Source organism: Oryx dammah, unplaced genomic scaffold (assembly GCF_014754425.2).
Source record: "Oryx dammah isolate SB20612 unplaced genomic scaffold, SCBI_Odam_1.1 HiC_scaffold_22, whole genome shotgun sequence".
NCBI lineage: Eukaryota > Metazoa > Chordata > Mammalia > Artiodactyla > Bovidae > Oryx > Oryx dammah.
The window spans coordinates 57,895,781-57,917,962 of record NW_024070206.1 but is presented as its reverse complement, the minus strand read 5'-3'; the positions used below and the strand labels follow the sequence as shown (position 1 = coordinate 57,917,962).

The 22,182-nt window shown below is 38.9% G+C and overlaps 1 protein-coding gene across 1 annotated transcript in view; it reads right to left on the bottom strand.

Moving 5' to 3' along the window:
• ZNF407 (zinc finger protein 407) overlaps nt 1-22,182 on the bottom strand; it is a 382,383-nt gene that overhangs the window by 134,175 nt on the left and 226,026 nt on the right. The window contains exons 5-7 of the mRNA XM_040264363.1: nt 21,115-21,281; nt 17,455-17,538; nt 9,087-9,207 (exon numbers count right to left, since the gene is read on the bottom strand). Of these exons, the coding sequence (XP_040120297.1) occupies nt 9,087-9,207; nt 17,455-17,538; nt 21,115-21,281 (372 nt within the window). The remainder of the gene's footprint in view (nt 1-9,086; nt 9,208-17,454; nt 17,539-21,114; nt 21,282-22,182) is intronic.

The following is a 22,182-nucleotide window of genomic DNA, read 5'->3' as shown; positions in this document are numbered from 1 at the left end:
CCTCCTAACAAGCGCTGAGATCAGCCTCTCTCTACGCCCATTATGGCTACCACATTGGTTTAGGTTAGTCGCTCATTATTTCTGCCTGCACCTTAGCAATTGTCTTTCAGATGCTCTTCCCACTTCTGGTGTGTCCCTCTCTGGCTCCTCATTTGTACTGCAGCAGTGACTATTGCAAAGCAAAATATGAATATGTCAGTTTCCTCCTTAATATTCTCCACTATCTACACACTCACTGCTTTTGGGTAAGAAGCAAAATACCTGGCATGGACTCAGCTTCTAGGACGTCCTGCCCCCGTCCCCACACAATCCCATCGGCCCTACAATCCAGGCTTGCTAATGGGAGAAGATGATCTAAAACCAAGCAAAAACTATAATTTGGGAGTGGGAAGTGGGGCAGAACTCTACTTTTTATTAAAGTAAAGCTTATTTGAGGTTTTTAGAACAAAACAAATTTCTCAGATCTAAGTGCCAACCAATTTCTACTTCAAATAATTAAATCTAAGAGATCAACTGATTTACTCAAGCACAAGCAAGCACTAAAAACTTATCACATTTTTCCTCTATGGAAAACTCTAATTTGTTTTACGACATTTCATGTATTTCTTAAAAGTTGTAACTCAAGATGAAAAAACAAAACATAACGAGAAAGAAAGGACTGAGTATATTTAGCCAACGTGCTTCTCACAAGCAGGAAAAAGTCAACAGAGGATTTGTGCCACACTCTCTTGATTAACAAAAGAAAGATGTGTGAGAGAGAAAAGATGTCATCTTGTTTTTACAGACATTCTTAACCTAAAGCCAAAACATGCACTGGTGCTACCAAGACGGCAGCATCTTATTCCACTCAAGGGCTCTGATGTCTACAAGGCATGCTGGTACGGAAGCTTGCTCATACACACGCTGCATCGCCATTGCCTGCTCATTCCCAGGTTTTCTTTCTCTTCTTTCCCTTCTTTCTTTCAGAATTTTTTTTTTAGCAGTCCCTAGAGGGGCAATATTTCAGAATTCGTTGAAACAAAGGATCCCAAAGCAAAATGAAATAACTAATATCTTGGCATTCTCATTGAACTCATGACAGGTGGTAAAACTGCTATACACCTCAAAGGTATCCCGTTCTATTATTTTCTCTTGACTCCACAACTGAGTTTGTGAAATTCAACCACACAACCAGAAGGGTGTGCCTAATGTTCTTCCAACTGTTATTCTAGATAATCCTGGTGATACAGAGTTTTCCTAACAAGCTTATGTTGTATGAGCCTCTACTGCCGGGAGATATAGATAGTTACACTGTGAAGTGTTTTGTTGTGTGATAATAGCTCTAGTGTCTGAGGAATAACTTATTATGCAAGAGATTATTGCCCCAAAAAATATTTTCTATTTTTTTCATCTCTAAGGTCTTTCTTTCTACCACAATATATACAGATATATCTAACTACCACCCGAGGGACTGTCCATAGTAATTCCTTGTAGAAAGACCATCCCCAAAGATAGCGCTGGTCCCTTCTATAATGACTGGATGTGGGATTCAGAGCCAGCAGGTTAAATAAACATGTTTATCTGGATTCTACTTTAAGAGATAGCAAAGGGAATGTATGGTCACTTTGTGTTCAAAAGGGCTCTTCTAATTAATCTGTGATCTCAATGCCTATTTCAGCTACATCAACAAACAAAACAACTTAAAACCTGTGTGATAAACAAAACAAATTACCTGAGACTTTTCTCCCTTTTAAAGGCATATAAACCAATTTGTAAATTTTAATACTATGGAATCTATTTGTTTTTAGGTCTACAGATTTTTTTTATACTTAAATGAGTTTTGTCAGATGAAAATTAATTTGCCAACAGTAACTAAAGCCCTGTCACAAATACTGTGCTATATTAGCACACAGGCTTAGACAAAAATTTGTAAAAGTCTGTGTTATGGGTGTCTTAGGGCAGACAAGAAAAGTTTGAGTAAAATATGCTATGGATAAAAATAACATTAGATATATACATTACAGAAAATACAAAACCAAATCAAAACTACAGTTAGAGCTATTGAGATTTTTTTTTTTTAATTCGCTAATGAAACAGAAAATTAGGAGATATTTGTTTGGAAAGAATTTAACTTCTATTGAAATAGAAATGCTAGGAATAGAAAAATTCATTTACATACAGTCCAACTTTCATAATTAGGACAGAAAAACCTTAAAATACAATTATGCTTCTTGTTAGGGAACCCCTCAAAAGACGCCACGGAAACTTACCAGAAACATCTACTTCACAAGAAAGAACAGTACACCTCCAGAAAGTACCACCTTTACACCTGCTAGGAGAATCTTCCTAACCAATATTTACGCTGCCAACGACCAAATTTGGTTCCACACGCCAGCCATGTACTGACATCTACCTGTGACTCGCTGAACTGTGTGCAGGTGGCAGGAAGGAAGAGGCCTTCCGTCAGGATGGGCACTGAACACACAGCACAGGAGCTACAGCCAGCGTCCACAAACCGGGGAGTGCCTCGGAATCGTTATCCCAAGAGAAGTCTGTAAAGTGACTGGACTGAGGCTTTCAGCCGAGGACATCTGTTTCCTCATTCCAGTAATCGGATGAGCAGTACTCTTATTTTAGAATAGAATAGATTGAACCCAGGTCTTCCACACTGCAGGCGATTCTTTACCAGCTAAGCCACCAGGGAAGAGAAATATAAAGAGAAAACAGACTTGATACAAATGAAATAGTACTGACTGGTATGTTTTATTTATTTCTGTTTGTTTTTGGTGAGAATATTTAAGTTCTACTCTCTTCACTAATTCCAAGTATTCAAAATACTTTATCACTGAGTGTCACCATGCAGTGCATTAGCTCTTCAGCCCTTATTCATCTGATATCTGAAATGTTTATACCCTTTTACCCACCTCTCCCTACTTTGCTCACTCCCTAGCAACTACTTTTCTGCTATTTTTTGACTTTTTTTTAAAGATTCCATACATTAAGTGATATCATGCAATACTAGTCTTTCTTTGTCTGGTTTATTCCACTGACAAAAATAGTTTTCAATTTGAATTCTGTTCTGATATAACTAGGCTTTTGGCATCGGTCAAATTGCTTCAACTATAAATTACATCTATTATGAATACTAGATATTTTCATTCAATTATTTTTATGAAATATCATTATTCTTTAAGAACTTCAATGTCACCCAAAAGAAACAAATGCTACCTCTGATTCTTCAGAAAAAGAAACAAGTGTTGTTCATTTTGGTACATATAATTCCCCTCTCTCTCGGTATAAATGCTGTTCTGCTACAAAGATGAAAACCTATTTTTTTCTCCTTGGTATTATTATTCGGGACAAACCCAAGTTTGACCCATCTACTGCTTCTCCTGCTACTCCCTATGAAACTGCACAGGAAACCAAAGGAGAACTGGAACCCTTGGGGAGTCCCCCACAGGGAGGTGGTGATCCCTGCAGAGTAGGTCCTCCAGCCAGGATGCTACGAAGGGCAGAACAATGATCCATTGTATGTGAGGCCTTAGCACCTTCTTACTTCACGAAGCATAATACACGTGAAATGTTAAAAGGGTTTTTTTTTGACAAAAATTTTCTAGGACACACACACATATTTCAAATGGTTGTGACAGACACTAAATTCTACTCAGTCCAGTCACATGTGTAAAAACAGCGAATTTGATCATAGAAACATTAAACAAAGTATTTAGAAGAGTAATAAAAGAGATGTTAGGGGATATCCCAGAAAGCACATTTCTTGTTGAGACTCCACTACTTGGGTCAAAGGCTACATCAAACATTCTTAGCCTGCTCTCATCCAAAAGAAATGAAAACTCTTCTTGAGATCAAAACCTAATGTATTAATGATTCCATGGAATACAAGCCAATCATGTATTCTTGGAATACATGATCTTGGAATGTATTGAATACATGAGCCAATCATGATCTTGGAATATCAGCCAAGGGTAAGTAAGCCATCAAGTAAGAAAACGAATCAAAGTGTATGTCCAAGTTTAGCAAAGAAAGAGGGGTAAATTGTTAATATGAGGCAGGAATTATAAATTTTATTCCTCAGCTCTATGATATGTCATATTTCTAACTGAAGTTATAATTTCAAATAATAATAAAAATAGTGAATAAAATAAAAAAGTAGAACAGTAAAAAGCTTTTCAAAGTGTGTAACACTGGAAGTATTAAGGCATACAGTTGAGGAAAAATCTGTCTTAGGAAACAATGAACATGTTCCAAGATCAATAACAGAGACGTAGTAAGTAAATGCAGAGAAGGCAATGGCACCCCACTCCAGTACTCCTGCCTGGAAAATCCCATGGGTGGAGGAACCTGGTAGGCTGCAGTCCATGGGGTCGCTAACGGTCGGACACGACTGAGCGACTTCACTTTCACTTTTCACTTTCATGCATTGGAGAAGGAAATGGCAACCCACTCCAGTGTTCTTCCCTCAAGAATCCCAGGAATGGTGGGGCCTGATGCCCTGCCATCTATGGGGTCTCACAGAGTCGGACACGACTGAAGCGACTTAGCAGCAGCAGCAGCAGCAGTAAGTAAATGATCAAACTGGTGAGTCTGGCCTCAACTTGGTTTTCTTTAATTTACTAAATGATATTCAAAGTATAAGACTCTTCTTGATATTTTTAATACTGCAGATAGTATTTTGTGTTATATTTTATGACTTCTCAGTGGTTTACACATTTATGATTAATATGCATTTACCATATTTTCTCCATAAATCTTAAAAAATGGAAGCCAATGAGAAGGTGAGTTTCATGTAAAAAAAAGCCCAATTATGGCCAACACAGTGCAAGTCATCTAATCTCATGTGAAGCCAGCATCATCAGTGAAACAGAGTATAGCTCAATATTAATAAACTCCATGGGGGAAATAAGGACTTACATTATTAGAAAGGGTACTTAGTATAACATATTAGAGTTTTTTCTATTTCTCTCATTAATATAGAAGTGACAGTTAATATATAACAAAAAACAAAAATATAGAAAAATTTTAGATTGTTTCCAAGTTAATCTAGAAAAAAATCTGAAGAATTTCCTGTATAAATAATATGGCAGAACAATGTTATGAGTCTAAATTTACACTTCAAAATTTTAATGAATACTAATTAATGGTTCAAAAGTTTTGAAGCAATGATGGAATATACTGATCTGTAATGAATTAGAATTTTGGATATTTCAGACAGTAAAATCTTAGGAAAAGGGTACATGTTTATATCTAAACAGAATGAGATGTCATTGCCTAAATTAATAATGCAAACTTGAAAAATAGCCCCAGGTTCAAAAGACCAATTATAAAATTCTTTTGTAAACAAATCTATATTCACATTTTTCATGAATAATTATAACTACTAGTATTTCTACACTAATGTTCAATTTGTAAAATGAAAAAATATATTTTCTAATGAAATTTAAATAATACTTTCATTTCTAATGATGGCAACTTACCTGCAAATAAGCACTAATAATGACAATGACAGAAATACTCTACAGGAATAACTTTTATCTATTTACACAAAGCAGAAAAAAATCTAAACATAAAAAAGTATTTAAATATTTCAAGCAACAAAATATTATGAAAAGGCAGTGATAAGACATACATGACCATATCTTCTCAGGAAATATGTGATCATCTTATACATATTTTTATTCTATAGAAATCACACATACTCCAATTTATTTACCTTATGAAAGAAGATACTTTCTTTGTTGTTGTGAGGTAGACCTGGTAAGCAGTTTGTTCTTCCTATGCTGTGTAGTTAAAACAGTCCATGAAGTTAACTATATGCTCATTTAGAAATCTTATTTTCATCAGTTAGAAAGCAAAAAGATCTGCTGAAAAGCCTACATTTCATTCACAGTTCCTAACTTTAAGAGTATTCACATATTTGGAAGTTTTTTTTTTTTACTCCTGGTCAAGTTAACTGGTCTTTGTCTATTTAGTGAAAGTAAATCTAACCATGTATACACAGAAGATAAAACTGTCATAAGAACAGAAACTGTCGAAATCGTTTACTTTCAATAACATTCAATTTAAAAGGTTTAAACGAAGACAAAATCATCATTTTATCAAGGACTTACAGCATTTCAAAGGAAATTTGAGAGTGATCACTAGGTATAAATGTCCTGAGTATTAATTCACAGGACAGTAACAACAGTCTTAGAATACACCAGCTCCTCTTCTCACCGAGCTCAAAGAGGTACGGAAAGGATGGGATCCAGTTAGCGCAAATGCACTGCTCAGTGGAAGTGATGCTGTCTCAAGGAGGTAACTCAAGTAGGGGGACAAGTAGTACAGCCTCAGCCTTGGCAAAAGTATAATATGATTTCACACCAAGAAAGCCTAACATGCTTAGAAATATGTTTCTGCATACAGAGACCCAACCAAAACACAGTACTAATCAGCAAACAAAATTCACACCCCCATCTGGGTACCAACAGCCTGAAATCATACTTCTACAAATTTCCTCCAAAAAAATCATATACTATGCACAAAGATATAGGTTGAAGTACTTTTGGAGCAAAAACCCGAAAACTGTATAACTGTCTAAAAATTTAATAAAAGTTATTATTGTTATCAATCTAAATTGAGGCCATGCAAGTATTAAAATCATATTGAAGGAAAGATGAAGGAAAGTACAGTTTTCAGACCAGGTCTTTTGAAAGTTTAAGGTAGTTCAGCCATTACCTAATGATTGACTTTTTTTAACTTGAAAAACTGTAAAAAAAAAAAAAAAATCCATCATGGCAAGTATTATAAATAAATTTGAACACACTAACAACCTTCAGGGCACTGAAACTCTTGCATTACCTCACTGAACAGTATCTTGAAATGGTCAGGTCAAGTAAAGCCTAGAGCCACCTGAAGTCCTAACCTGAGGTAAGAATGAAAACAAGGGCTCTGGACAAGTGACCTCAGTCTGTTCCTACCATACGTCAGCAGCGCTTCTGTAAACTGGTACTCAAACCACGTGTCTTTCACAAATGAGTAAGAGGCTGAACACCTTAGTGAGCCCTGAGCCTCACGGAGCCCAAGTTCCTGACTACGCAGCCCTGCTGAATGCTCTCTCCAAAGTCATGAACAGGACTCGGAGGTTAATGCAACAGCAACTGTGTGCAGTGACTTCTACCACTGGAAACCTTTCTGCTTAGCAAGAGTCTTCTGTGATGTTTGCCAGTGCTATAGTAAGTGACTACTGCAGAGTGCAGGCTCTGAAAGCTGTAACGGGTAGATACCACTTTTATCTATTTTATATATGGGGTCTGTATAAGATCGTGTCTAAAGTAACAGTTCTGCAACTTAAAAATTGTAGTTTGAAACCACAGTTATACAGGATAAATGAAATAAGGTGGTTATACAATTTAAGTGTGAAAATTAAAATTGATCATGAAAGAAACAACTAAAAGAAAAAAAGATTCAAAATTTAGGCATAAAGTGCAGACTGAAAGAATAAAATCCTAACAGCTAAAAGTGATAATCACCAACTCAATGGACATGAGTTTGACAAACTCTGGGAGACAGTGAAGGACAGGAAAGCTGGGCATGCTGCAGTCCACAGGGTTGCAAAGAATGGGACACAACTTAGAGACTGAACAAGAGCTATAATTAAGGGAAATTTTATATAAATTTGTAATTGCTTCCATGATTTATAGGAAAGGCAACTACAACATAACCTCTTTAATAAAATAAAATAGCATTTAATACAGCGTGCTTTTTAAAGAATTCATATTATCAGAGTTTTAAAATTTCTATGCCTATCTCTAAATGGATCACCTTTTTACCAAATTTCAAAGATATTACCAGTTTAGTGTTAGGCAAAAAACAGAACTGACAAAAAGTTGAAGGAATGAATAATTGATGAATGAAATATATCTGTAATATCTCTGTACTATTAGATGAACTTTGACAGAAAACTTAATGCAATAATGAGGCTAATAATAGGGATTGTGGCAATATATTTACTGAATGCACAGGCTACATCTGCAGGAATAACAAAAATCTCTGTTTTTACAAAGTCTGCAGGTTAAGGTGGAGATTCCAATACGTCATAGGGCAGGCTGCACTGAAGAACTGCCCCAATGCTTCCACATCTCCATGCACAATGGGTCCATGAGACCTTCAGCCCCACGTCTGGCTGATGGAGGCCCTAGGAAGATGGCCCTTGGCTGAGTGCACACCCCGTGGTGTCTCACAGGCCACAGTGAGCTCGGAGCACGCTCACAGACTCCCTGCGTAGCGTGATCCAGTCGCAACCCCCATGCCCACTGCACTATCCCCCACGCCCTGGCTGCACGGAACTTGTCACAGAGTAAAAGGGTCACCCTCCACTCCTGCCTCTGCACGCCTGTGCCCTGCAGCCTCTGTGAAGTCACTCTGCAACCTGGCAGACAACAGCCACTGGGGCCTCCGCAAGTGGATGGAGCACTCGTCACCAACACGCTCTCAGCATGGGAACGCCACACTCTGCTGAACCACCAGCATCTGTGTAGAACACTCATGTGTCTGAAAGTTCTACATCTTCTAAGCCATGGCTGAAAGACTCTCTACTCTAGCAGGACTGAGATTGCTCCTTCTCTATGCACTCCCCTGGCCTTTTTAAGTGACACCAAACTCTACAAGTATTTACAAAACATTACAAGATGCCCATTATGCTACAATATCCTTAAAGGCAGAAAACATCTCTTACATTATCTTCACTGTGTACATGAGTGCCTCACTCACAGTAGCTGAGATGCCATGGGTGTTGAATAATTGATTAACTGGATGGTTCCTTACTTTGAGCAAAGAAAGAAAATCACTTGACTGTCAGGTGCACCAATGGATTAGAAAACCAAAATGTAAGATTACAAAAAATGTAAAGAGAATTTTCCATTGTGAAAAAGAGTCACCAAAATTAGGTGGTGTAATAAACTCCCAACCTAATATGTGAATCATGTTTAAATCGTTGTAATTCACGCTCACCAAAGAAAAAAATCCCAACTATTCATTGATGGCGAATTTATAGGATTCTCACCCACCATGATGACGCACTTGATTACGCCTGCTTCCCAATGAGTCGTTACCTGTAATCGCACCAGGGGCATCTGTAGGGTTTCTCTCCTGTGTGTACCCGCTTGTGCCGTGTCAGGTGAGACTGGGTCGTGGAAGCAAAGTTACACTCGTCACATTTGAAAGGTTTTTCTCCTGTAATAAAGCAAGAAGGGTTGTACATTCCAACTGCAAAAATTGGAAATGAAGAGCTTAATCTGTTATTAACAATTGAAAAGACCTTTTTTCCATGAAATTTTAACATCACACATATGTAGGATTTTTGAACATTTATTTGTAGAGTGAGAACCATTAATTTTTATTTCTCTATTAGAACAGAAGCAAGATATCGATCATGTATTCAAACATAACTTACACAAACAGTAATCAAAATTGCCTAATCTAAACAGAAACACAAAGCAAAGTACTCATCCATATAAAAATATAAATATCTGGTTTCACACTAAAATTTGGAATCCTTTAACACACTATGTTAAATTAGAGCTATTACAAAAGTTTCAGTGAGCTTAAAACCACAGAAAAATATGTAACAAAAATATACTTTGAATACATAGTGTAAAACTTAACTAAAATCCTGAAATTAAGTAAGAAAACACAAAACCAAGCTACAAATTGACACCAATTTAAAAACTTTTAGAAGCTAAGAGAAATTATAATTCACTAAGTTGAGTAAAAGGTAAAGAGGCCTCAAAGAAACATTTGACATAATATTTAACAGCACCATAAACTTCACCTTCTTGTACAGTCACACCAGTGTGTGTGTGCTAAGTCATTTAGTCGTGTCTGACTCTTCTGTGACCTCATGGACTGCAGCCCTCCAGGTTCCTCTGTCCATGGGATTTCCCAGACAAGAATCCTGGAGTGGGCTTCCATTTCCTCCTCCAGGGGATCAACCTGGGGATCGAACCCTTGTCTCCTGGGTCTCCTGCATTGGCAGGTGGATTCTTTACCATTGAGCGGCCACAGAAGCCTTTAGACACACCAGCTTCATCTGCAGACACAGTTCAGCCCCGGGGTGGTTCAAAGGCCTGCTCAGGACTCATGCCTCTCTGATTGATACGTTTTTCTCCACACACACAAACTCAAAGAACTCAGGTCTGATCAGTTTTTATAATTTCACTAGCTACACTGGCTGGTGAGTACCTGAGATGGGTGATTGCATTTTCATTAGTGTAAATTTAAACTTAAAAACTGATACTGAATTTACTTGTTTAAAAAAATGTTTTAAGTCTGGAACAGCTTGGGAAAGAGAATCTACTTTTTGATACGTGAATTTATCATAACTTAAACAGAGATAATGAATTTTAGACAAAAAATTGGCCTCTGCCTTGAGATGTCCTAGAAGTGAAAAATATACACAAAATTGCAAACTCCTGGGCAGGGGGGTAGTGGCATGGGGGGAGATAAAATAGGTAAGAACATTATATTGACTTCATGTTGATGTGATAATGATTTGCATATATTTGGTTGGATTATCTATTTATAGAATATAATTTCACCTATTATTTTTCCCTGTATGACTAGTAGGCAACTGAAAAGATGTGTGAAGCTCACATTACATACAAACTAGGGGAACCTTACCATCTCTTCCCCAAAATCACAGCTGTGATGTTCACAAGTGCTCTTCTCAATTGACGTTTTTCCTAAGAAACTTTACACATAGGATGGATTAATTTTACAAATGTTCAATACTCCACTTACTTCTCAAGTTTTCGTGAATAGTTTTATAAGTATACTAGCATATAGAAAATAAGCGATGAAAGAGCTTGGTTTACAATTGCTCTGCATCTATTCAGCCAGCCAACAGCTCTCCGTCTGCTTGAAAATCAGAGTGTTTAGAAATACATCCTACATTCTCCTGTTTGTATGGCCCTGTTCATCAGTTCAGTTCAGTTCAGTTCAGTTCAGTTGATCAGTCGTGTCCAAATATTTGCGACCCCATGAATCGCAGCACGCCAGGCCTCCCTATCCATCACCAACTCCCGGAGTTCACTCAGACTCGCGTCCATCGAGTCCGTGATGACATCCAGCCATCTCATCCTCTGTCGTCCCCTTCTTCTCCTGCCCCCAATCCCTCCCAGCATCAAAGTCTTTTCCAATAAGTCAACTCTTCACATGAGGTGGCCAAAGTACTGGAGTTTCAGCTTTAGCATCATTCCTTCCAAAGAAATCCCAGGGCTGATCTCCTTCAGAATGGACTGGTTGGATCTCCGTGCAGTCCAAGGGACTCTCAAGAGTCTTCTCCAACACCACAGTTCAAAAGCATAAATTCTTCAGTGCTCAGCCTTCTTCACAGTCCAACTCTCACATCCATACATGACTACTGGAAAAACCATAGCCTTGACTAGACAGACCTTAGTCGGCAAAGTAATGTCTCTGCTTTCGAATATGCTATCTAGGTTGGTCATAACTTGTCTTCAAGGAGTAAGCGTCTTTTAATTTCATGGCTGCAATCACCATCTGCAGTGATTTTGGAGCCCAAAAAAATAAAGTCTGACACTGTTTCCACTGTTTCCCCATCTATTTCCCATGGAGTGATGGGACAGGATGCCATGATCTTCAGTTTCTGGATGTTGAGCTTTAAGCCAACTTTTTCACTCTCCACTTTTACTTATAAAGCCTCTTGAGAGGCTTTTTAGTTCCTCTTCACTTTCTGCCATAAGGGTGGTGTCATCTGCATATCTGAGGTTACTGATATTTCTCTGGCAATGTTGATTCCAGCTTGGGTTTCTTCCAGTCCAGCATTTCTCATGATGTACTCTGCATATAAGTTAAATAAGCAGGGTGACAATATACAGCCTTGATGTACTCCTTTTCCTATTTGGAACCAGTCTGTTGTTCCATGTCCAGTTCTAATTGTTGCTTCCTGGCCTGCATACAGATTTCTCAAGAGGCAGGTCAGGTGGTCTGGTATTCCCATCTCTTTCAGAATTTTCCAGTTTATTGTGATCCACATAGTCAAAGGCTTTGGCATACTCAATAAAGCAGAAATAGATGTTTTTTTGAAATTCTCTTGCTTTTTCGATGATCCAGCGGATGTTGGTAATTTGATCTCTGGTTTTTCTGCCTTTTCTAAAACCAGCTTGAACATCAGGAAGTTCACAGTTCATGTATTGCTGAAGCCTGGCTTGGAGAATTTTGAGCATTACTTTACTAGCATGTGAGATGAGTGCAATTGTGCGGTAGTTTGAGCATTCTTTGGCATTGCCTTTCTTAGGGATTGGAATGAAAACTGACCTTTTCCAGTCCTGTGGCCACTGCTGAGTTTTCCAAATTTGCTGGCATATTGAGTGCAGCACTTTCACAGCATCATCTTTCAGGATTTGGAATAGTTCTACTGGAATTTCATCACCTCCACTAGCTTTGTTTGTAGTGATGCTTTCTAAGGCCCACTTGACTTCACATTCAAAGATGTCTGGTTCTAGATGAGTGATCACACCATTGTGATTATCCAGGTTGTGAAGATCCTTTTTGTACAGTTCTTCTGTGTATTCCTGCCATCTCTTCTTAATATCTTCTGCTTCTGTTAGGTCCATACCATTTCTGTCCTTTATCGAGCCCATCTTTACCTGAAATGTTCCCTTGATATCTCTAATTTCCTTGAAGAGATCGCTAGTCTTTCCCATTCTGTTGTTTTCCTCTATTTCTTTGCACTGATCACTGAAGAAGGCTTTCTTATCTCTTCTTGCTATTCTTTGGAACTCTGCATTCAGATGCTTATATCTTTCCTTTTCTCCTTGGCTTTTCGCTTCTCTTTTCACAGCCATTTGTAAGGCTTCCCCAGACAGCCATTTTGCTTTTTTTGCATTTATTTTCCATGGGGATGGTCTTTATCCCTGTCTCCTGTACAATGTCACGAATCTCATTCCATAGTTCATCAGGCACTCTATCTATCAGATCTAGGCCCTTAAATCTATTTCTCACTTCCACTATATAATCATATGGGATTTGATTTAGGTCATACCTGAATGGTCTAGCGGTTTTCCCTACTTTCTTCAATTTCAGTCTGAATTTGGTAATAAGGAGTTCATGATCTGAGCCACAGTCAGCTCCTGGTCTTGTTTTTGTTGACTGTATAGAGCTTTCTCCATCTTTTGCTGCAGAGAATATAATCAATCTGATTTCGGTGTTGACCATCTGGTGATGTCCATGTGTAGAGTCTTCTCTTGTATTGTTGGAAGATAAGAATATTTACTGATGCATACACGTTTCATCTGACGGTGTTTTGTCTGTCAATGCAGCATAGGGCAGTAGTTAGAAGAGACAAAAAGACTTCAATCCCAATTCAGTCTTCTTCATATTTCACTCCCTACCTGGTAACCCCTGAGCAAGACCAGGAGGATAAGATGCCAAACACAGAGACAATAGTAAGGATACAAGTAGTTAAGACACAGGTCAGACACTTGGCAGGGTGGCCAATAACCAGCACTTTCATCGTTATTGGGTTTCTCTGGTGGCTCAGACAGTAAAGAATCTGCCTGCAAGGCAGGAGACCCAGGTTTGATCCCTCAGTTGGGAATATCCTGTGGAGAAGGAAACAGCAACAATCTTGCCTGGAGAACTCCAAGAACAGAAGAGCCTGGTGGGCCACAGTCCATGGGGTCACAGAGAGTCAGACACAATTGAGCGACTAACACTACATTTCTAGGTCTGTCATAGCTTTCTTTCTAACAAGCAAACATCTTTTAACTTCAAGGCTGCAGTCACTGTCTGCAGTGATTTTGGAGCACAAGAAAATAAAATCTGTCACTGTTTCCCCATCTATTTGCCATGAAGTGATGGGACCGGATGCCATGATCCTAGTTTTCTGAAAGTTGAGTTTTAAGCCAACTTTTTCACTCTCCTCTTTCATCCTTATCAAGAGGCTCTTCAGTTTCTCTTTGCTTTTTACCATTAGGGTAATGTCATCTGCACATCTGAGGTTATGGATATTTTTCCTGGCAATCTTGATTCCACCTTGTGATTTTTCCAGCCCAGCATTTTGCATGATGTACTTTGCATATAAGTTAAATAAGCAGAGTGACAATGTACAGCCTTGTCATAGTCCCTTCACAACTTTGAAACACTCTCTTGTTCCATTTCCAGTTCTAACAGTTGCTTCTTAACCTGCATACAGATTTCTCAGGCGATAGGTAAGGTGGTTTGGTATTCCCATCTCTTTAAGAATTTTCCACAATTTGTTGAGATCCACACAGTCAAACTTTTGCATAGTTAATGAAGCAGAAGTAGATGATTTTCTTAACTGTAATAATTTGAAGTTTGTATGAAACTGACATTGTACTGCAATAAACTATAAACTGTCTCTTTATGTTTAACTTGACAACACAACAGATTAAACTATGTATTAGAAACCTTAAATAATCTATAAGCTGACAGAGGAAAAATATAATGATCCCAAAAGAAACTACATAAAATACCAAGCTTCAGCCACTGGAGAAAGGAAGACTTCAGTATGTCTGGGCTCTTGACAGGAGAAGAACTCTGTGTCCATTTACACAGACTACAGTTTATTCAATCTATACATAACAGTTAATCTGTAACTCACTGATTCTATTACATGTTCAATACTATTATTGGAATATGCCCATCAGTATCTTTTTTTTAATCCAGAAATAATCTTTTCTTCTGGAAATTTCAGGTAATTTCTTCAAAAAAATATACTTCAGAAATATAGAAGTTTGTTAGTCTCAATACACAGCTAAATAAATAAGTAAATCAAACTCAATTTCCAGATTGTAACATTTGAAAGAAAAGCATACAAATTTTAAATAAGAATTTCCATTTGGTAATATCTGTGAACTGCATGAAATGAGACAGGTGCACTGATTAACAAAAAGTTTCTGATGGACTTGTCAAACTGATTTGGTGCACCGGGAACTGTCCCTCTGAATTCTCTGTCATTCTAAAGCCAGAAGGATCAATAAACCTCTGAGATATTAACTACTTGAGTGATGCCATCTGTGAGTCCACAGAGCTCCCTGAACATGTCCTGCTGGTGTAACTTCCTTTCCGCCTGGTTCCCTAACCTAAGAGTTCATGGTAGTTTAGATAGTGTCACTTTTCCTCCTTTCTTGGACAAGCAATAATCCTGGGCACAATAACCACCAAGGAACAGTCTGCATCTGAGGCTCTGGGGGCAGACAGTAAAAGGACAGCAGCACCAGAGCGGCTGCAGATGGGCAGCGGTGCCCGTTTGTGCCACCCATCTGTCAGACAGGCCGGCCCTTCCACTGGAAGTTCACTCTGCATTCCTTTGGGCAGGCTGGTGGTTATTAAGCCGGCCAAGACTCTTCAACTACGCATGAGGATCTTCTCCTGTGCCCTTGAATCAAGGGCCTCTGACAGGTGATAAAAGTAAATCTCAGAATGGAAGATGTTTTGTGTCGGCCCCCTGGACAGCCTGTATTGCAGTGGGAGTTATTTACGCCATTGGGAACGCTTTTGATGCCTACCCCTTTCCAAGCTGATTGTAATTTGGGTGGGTACTCTGTGGCAAAAAGGTAAACCATGTCAAGGAGGACCACATCAGAAAACCACAGATTTCAAATGAACGAAACAAATCTGGCCTTGGAAAAAAGAAAAAATGTTGTGTGTTGCTTACATATTATAAATCCAGCGTAAAAGCTGAGGGCCTAGACTGAGTTGTAGTAAGCTGTCTGGCTGAAGCAAAGAGTCTTAAGAACTGACTTTGGTATTAAAGAATCATGTTTGATTTGTGCCACAGAGGCAGATAAGTGCCAAAAAGACAGATGCCTCTGTCTGCGAGACATTGTCCTATATGGTATAAAGTTAATAGCAAAGTAATAAGGAGCCTCTGGACCTGACATAAAATATAAAGTTGTGCCTGCTCGATGCAGGTTCATGATCGATCACCTGTAAATGCCTGTGATCACAGCCTCACCAGCCCCCCTGCGGGGGGAAGAGGCGGTGCGGCCATGCTGGTAACGGGCACACAGGGGGTCCACGACCCCCAGGGCCATGCCAGGGCAAGACCATCAGCATGGCAACAGCTCAGGCATCAAAAAATTCAAAACATTAAGAATCAGAAAACCCCACATGAACACACTCTACCATAAACATTCTCGACTTCTCCCAAATAGTAGCCAAGGGTGATTGCCATCTACTGGGCTCTTCCGCCATCTCTTACACTGAATCTCTAAATCACTGGGTTCAAAAAAATGTGATCATACCCCACGACTGTAAACTTAAAACAGAATTTTCTGTTTACAAAGGTTGAGTTTTCAACATTATGTTAACATTGGACATTTTTCAACTCAATAATATCCCTTATCCCATACAGAAATTTGAAACATATAAACTTACTATCTAAAAGGAATGGCTAGCATTAATTTTCATTGATCTTATAGATAACATAATGGGCATTAAAGTGCCTGTAGCTAACTGTTATATATAACATATCAAGAATCAAAATGCACCATAAACTACGTATTTCATGTATCTTAATTTTATGCCATTTTGAGTATAACTACCAAACTCCACCATTCTCACAGTACCCAGTAAAAATCTAATGCTAAGTTAGAAATTCTATTACTATATGATTTATCATCTAAACTAGAACACTTGTGAGAGTAAAAAGTGGTTTGACTAATAGTTATGAGGGACATCACCAAAACCCAGCACTGTCCCAGGCACATATAATTCAGAAGTTACTTGTAAGATGTATTACAGCATACTGGTAAGTAACCAACTTTAATAATGTTTAAAACTCTTCATCCTTATGTGTTCTTAACCAAAAGTATTTAGTTTATTTTGTTGAATCACTGCAAATGATCATGGAGGGGAAAAAAATGATTCTCTTCAATGTCCTTATCTATTTAAGTTGCTTCTTCACTGCTTTCCATTCTTAATCACAAAAAAATCTGAAAAAAGACAGTCCTACAACCACATGTGCTTGTTCCAACTGGCAGAGGGATTGCTGGCTACAAGATCAGGTAGTTAGGGAGGCTGAGACGCAGGTGGGAAGGCAGGGCTCTAGGTGAGAAGGTGAAAAGCACCTAAGAGGTAGGGTGAGCAGGAACATAGGAGAGACTGACTGAGAGGAGGCAAGCATGAGAGGAAGGCGGATGCCCTGGCCTCAGAGCACCCTAGGCAGGGTCCTGACCACAGAGAAGCCTCTGGGGTACCCTCAGACACTCTTTTCCCTCCTGTTTAACCTGAATTGACAGAGGACACCTGATCCCCCAAACACTCAGTAGGCCTACTTCATAGATATATAAAGGCAGATGAATTAAAATCCTATTCAAGCAGAATTTTCAGTAGACCCTCAAGTACACCGATTTACAAAAATCGGGAACACAGGTCTCGGAGGGCCAGGAACGAACGCTGGGCCTGCGGGCCATGGGGTGGGGCGGCCACACTGACCTGTGTGCTGCCGGCGATGCTTGGTGAGGGCGTGCCGGGTTCCACCCGCAAAGCCACAGAGGTCACACAGGAACGACTTCTCGCCTGTTGCAACAATAAACAGATGAGGGACTGCAGAGGTCACAGATCATTAAAACATATCTATCAAGGCTTTCAGGGTTACTAATTCCTCCAATCAAATGTTTCCATGTAAATATGTCAAATGGGAATGAAATTACCACTGCGGTTTATTGACTGTGATAAAATCTGAAAAGCACCACTGAACATAATTACATACTTGTCAGACCCATAAAAATTAGCTTTATTATCAATGGAATGGTTTTGTACAACTTCATTTCTGGTAGATGTCTTCCAGATGGGGCTGCTTTATGCACTTGAACAGTTTTTATGCATATCCTGATTTTTTACAATTCCCATACATCTGGCCTTTCTGGGCTGACTAAAGATTGCTTGGAATGGTTAATATACAGTATACATGATTCCGCTTAAATAAAACATATTGAATTTTCTAATAACTGAAGGAGACTGAATTGGTTCTACCTGATCCTGAGTCTTCTTTAATAACTTCCTACTTAACAATATGAATTAAACGATTTCTCCAACTATACTGAAGATCCCAAGGAACAGTAAAATCTACATTACTCAATACCAATGGCAGTTCAGTGCTGTTTATGTTTCTCGAACTTTCATGGCATAAAAAAAAGGAAGTCTGGGATTGCTAATGAAACTGTATAAAAACTGCTATCATTATCTTTAATGATAACTCTTGACTGGAAAACTATTCAACAATTAGAGACACATTTAGTGGACTTTATATTAGTTAAAAATGTACACAAGCTGATTTTTAAACCATTTTACACAAGCTAACATTCTGCCCTGCAGTTTATAAATGCAACCTCTCTCTCTTCTATAGCATATTCGAGCAATAAGCGCTGGCACCTAGGCAGTCCAGCCCAGAAGGCTCACAAAGAGAAAAGGAGAAGAAAAATGCTAACCTTGGAAAGAGAGGGTCAGTGAAATTAGAAAATACATTTTGAAAATAAAACAAATCATTTCATCTACTTTACTCATTCAGATATTTAATGCAACAAGTCTTTCAGGGTTCATGCCCATGTCAGCCTGCTTTGTTCTAAAGCATTTAGGTGTATCACAACAGAAATCTAGCTGGAGGTGTTTTGGAAATGGTAATTGCCTTTTGAAGGTCAGAAAAAATACTAAATACAGGAAGGCAGAGTAACTTCTGTAATCAAAAAGAGATTTCCCTTTACCTAAGAGCAATGCTAGCTCCTCTAATTTAAATAAACATGTATTAATAGAGTTTTAACCAAATAATGTTTAATCTTATTTCCCAATGTAAGTTAACATACACATTGTTACCGTTTATAAATTAAAGCTGAATTTAAGCTCTTTCTCTATCTTTACTTCCCTATTTTGAGGTTAAGTTTATTTCTTGGCATCATTATATCAATATAGAAAAAAAGAATAGAGGAGATGGGCTGTGAAGAATAAAGTTTAATTACAATCATTCAACTATTTAATCAATTTGAAATATAAATCTTTCTAACTAGCTATATTATCAATTAAATAACACTGAAAGTAGACTTTTTTTTAATCCCCAAAGATAATTTGCTCATTAATATTAACATACTACTCTTCATTGAGGCAAAACTGTTCTCTACAATGTATTCATCACCACAGCTTTGTGGGCATTAACCTTTGTGAGTGTGCAGAAATGTGTACACTGTGGTCCACACACGCACATGCAAGATCAGCACATCTGGTGGTGTGTGGCCAAGAAAAGGCTAGTGCTGCACAACCCAGCCAGAAAATCCCTGAGGAAGGAGCACCCTTATCATTTCTGGATTTGAGAAGACTATGCTTCCTCTCTCTCGTTTATGAACTTTGCAAACTGCATCTTTCTTATACGATACAAACACTAACAAATGCTCATGAAATGTACGTTTCTTACAGCTGTACGTGCTGCATGTATATGTTGTTTTATTTCCTTCCCTATTTTAAGACATGTATAGGCACAAAGACAGAATTATCAATTTTCCATTCCATTTGGTTCTAGATACATTAGTGACCTTGATTTTTTGATGTGTAGGATTTTATCTAGGGTATTAGTCTGCAATGTATTGTATGTCATATTTACCTTGGTGGTTTGATTTGTTTGTCATTCTAAATTCAATTTGCACTTGCCCTATTTTTTTTTTTTTAAGGGGGAGTTGGATAGTGGGGCAATAGGGTATTTTTCAAGAAAACAATTTTAAGAGAAAACTAAATGTAATAATATACTCAATAAAAAGGGGATTCAGTTAATATGCCATATTTATATGCTAGCAGATTTAATAGGAGACTTTTCTTTACAACTCGAATTAGTTTCTAGTGTGCCATTTCACATTCAAATGTGGAAAGACACGGAAACCAATCCTTTATTTTCTATTAGAAAACAGCCACTGTCCCCTATCTCTCATTATGGTGCAGACTACAAGACCTAACAACAAAAATCCATATTATTGATCCAGCCAAGTCTCCACAATTATTCTTTAGAAGGAAACGCCGACGATAAATTACATCTGCACTGGCTTTTCATCTGCTGTTCGATATAAGTGATCTCTCAGGGCAGGCTGGAGACCTTAAATCGTCAACGCCCTTGTCAGGGAAGCTAAGGAGGCCTGGGCGTCCCACAAACTGCTTCAGAAGAACTTTGAACCTATAATTTCTAACAATAACACAGGATTCTTGGCAATCAGAAGAACATTTGGGAATGCTGATTAAAATTTATTTATTTTTTCCCTGAAACAAAACACTTCTTGAGGGCTGTAAAGAGAAAGAAGACCACAAAACACCAACCAGCTCTCGGTGACCTCGCCACGATGAGATGAGGCAAGCACTGGCCTGAACACGTGTGAGGAGCTGAGGGGCTCAGTTCTCAGATAATGAAACCATGTCGTGTACAGTGAACAGACCTCAGGGTGGTGAGGGGAGACGTATTCACAAAGGTCCAAACCGAGAGGTCTCAGGACCATGCGTAGCACAGATGTATTCTCTGTGCTGCTTTAAATTCCAAACAGTCCATCAGACGTTTTGAGATAAAATGTATGTGAATTTGTACTTTTTCAATTACCTAAAGAATTTATACTAGCTAAATTCAGATTAGTCTCTTTGAATTCATTTCAAAAGCTCTTGAATCTGATAGTATTCTCTTAAGAGAAATATTAAATTGATTTTTTAAATGTTAAGTGGTACATAAAATCAAGACTCAGTACTGTTCAAAAATATTATGGCACTGAGTTCACACCAGTAACAAAACAGAAGATGAGTTCTCTATGAAAACTTAATCTCCCCAAATGATCTTCTACCAAGATCACATCAAAAAAAAGATGTGTTTAAGCACATACACATACATGTTCCCACAACCAACATAAATCAGCTTTGAAATATGAAACTTCCTTTGTGTGAACACATGTGCATACAAATATTAAAACATCACTTTAAAATTACCTCAAGTACCATGGAAACATGAGGAAATGATGCCACAGCTTTTAACATATAATTACCACAACCTAAAACCCTTCAAACAGCAAATCCATGGTATGCCCTCCGGCTGAGAGGACGAAAGCCCCCTGCGCCCTGGGCCCAGGGGGACGGGCACACCTGTGTGCGTCCTGTAGTGGTCTTTCATGGCGGACGCCGTGAGGAAGGAGTAGTGGCAGGTAGGCCAGGTACACTTGAACGGCTTCTCCCCCGTGTGCAGTTTCATGTGGTTGTTGAGGGCCCATTTCTCTGTGAAACTCCTGTCGCACAAGTGGCACGTGAACTTCCTGCGTGGGGAGAGAGGAGAGGATGCGAACATTACCCACAGGCCAGCGCGCGGGCCCAGACCGACGCGGCCGCAGCCCTGCAGCGGGGCGCGTGCGGGGCGGCACGAGAACTGCAGGCCCGGTCTGTCATGTCTGTATAACCAGGCATTGATTTTTCTGTCGAGGCCTGGCACTTCGGCCATTTATTCTCTGCTTTGCGGTTGGGCCCAACGGGTTTGAAAAATTCTGTTACAGTCCAGTCACCCCTGAGGCAAATGTGAGAATAGATTTCACCTGTACAGGCCTACACCACTTATCCAGGGCAGGGGCTGTCAGAGCAAAGGCTAAATGAAAAGCTATCCATACTAAACTACTCCGACAACCCCTGCTCTCTGCCGGGCCAGGCGGCGGGGGCTGCGGGCGCACTCAGAGCCCAGCGCCGCGGGAACAACGCAGCTCGTGCACGCGCCGCCCGGCCGCTAGGGAACAGGACCCTTCCTGAACAGCGTGTCCTTCCACGTTACAACATGGGGTGACAGGAAGTTCCCCTTGATAAGAATAAGTCTATAAATACAACTCTTCATAAAGCATGCCTTTGAATAAAACCTCAATTATTTCCTGTATGGGATAAACACTGAAAATAACAAATCAATACACCAGAAAATATTTCACCCCCCACAGTTGCCAGTTAAAGATCTCTGACTATCTTTAATAAGCAAGGCGATATGAACCATAAATGAAAAAACTTTAATACTTTCTCCCGTCAAGCTTCTGTCTCTTTCAACCTGCATTCAGGAAATCACCATAAAATTTACTTATTTCTAATGCAACTTAGTTTAAAGCAATCCTGTGACTAGGAAAGTAGTGTCCAGCTACTTAATTCAGGATAGCCAATAGTCAATTAACAGCACATTAAAATCTA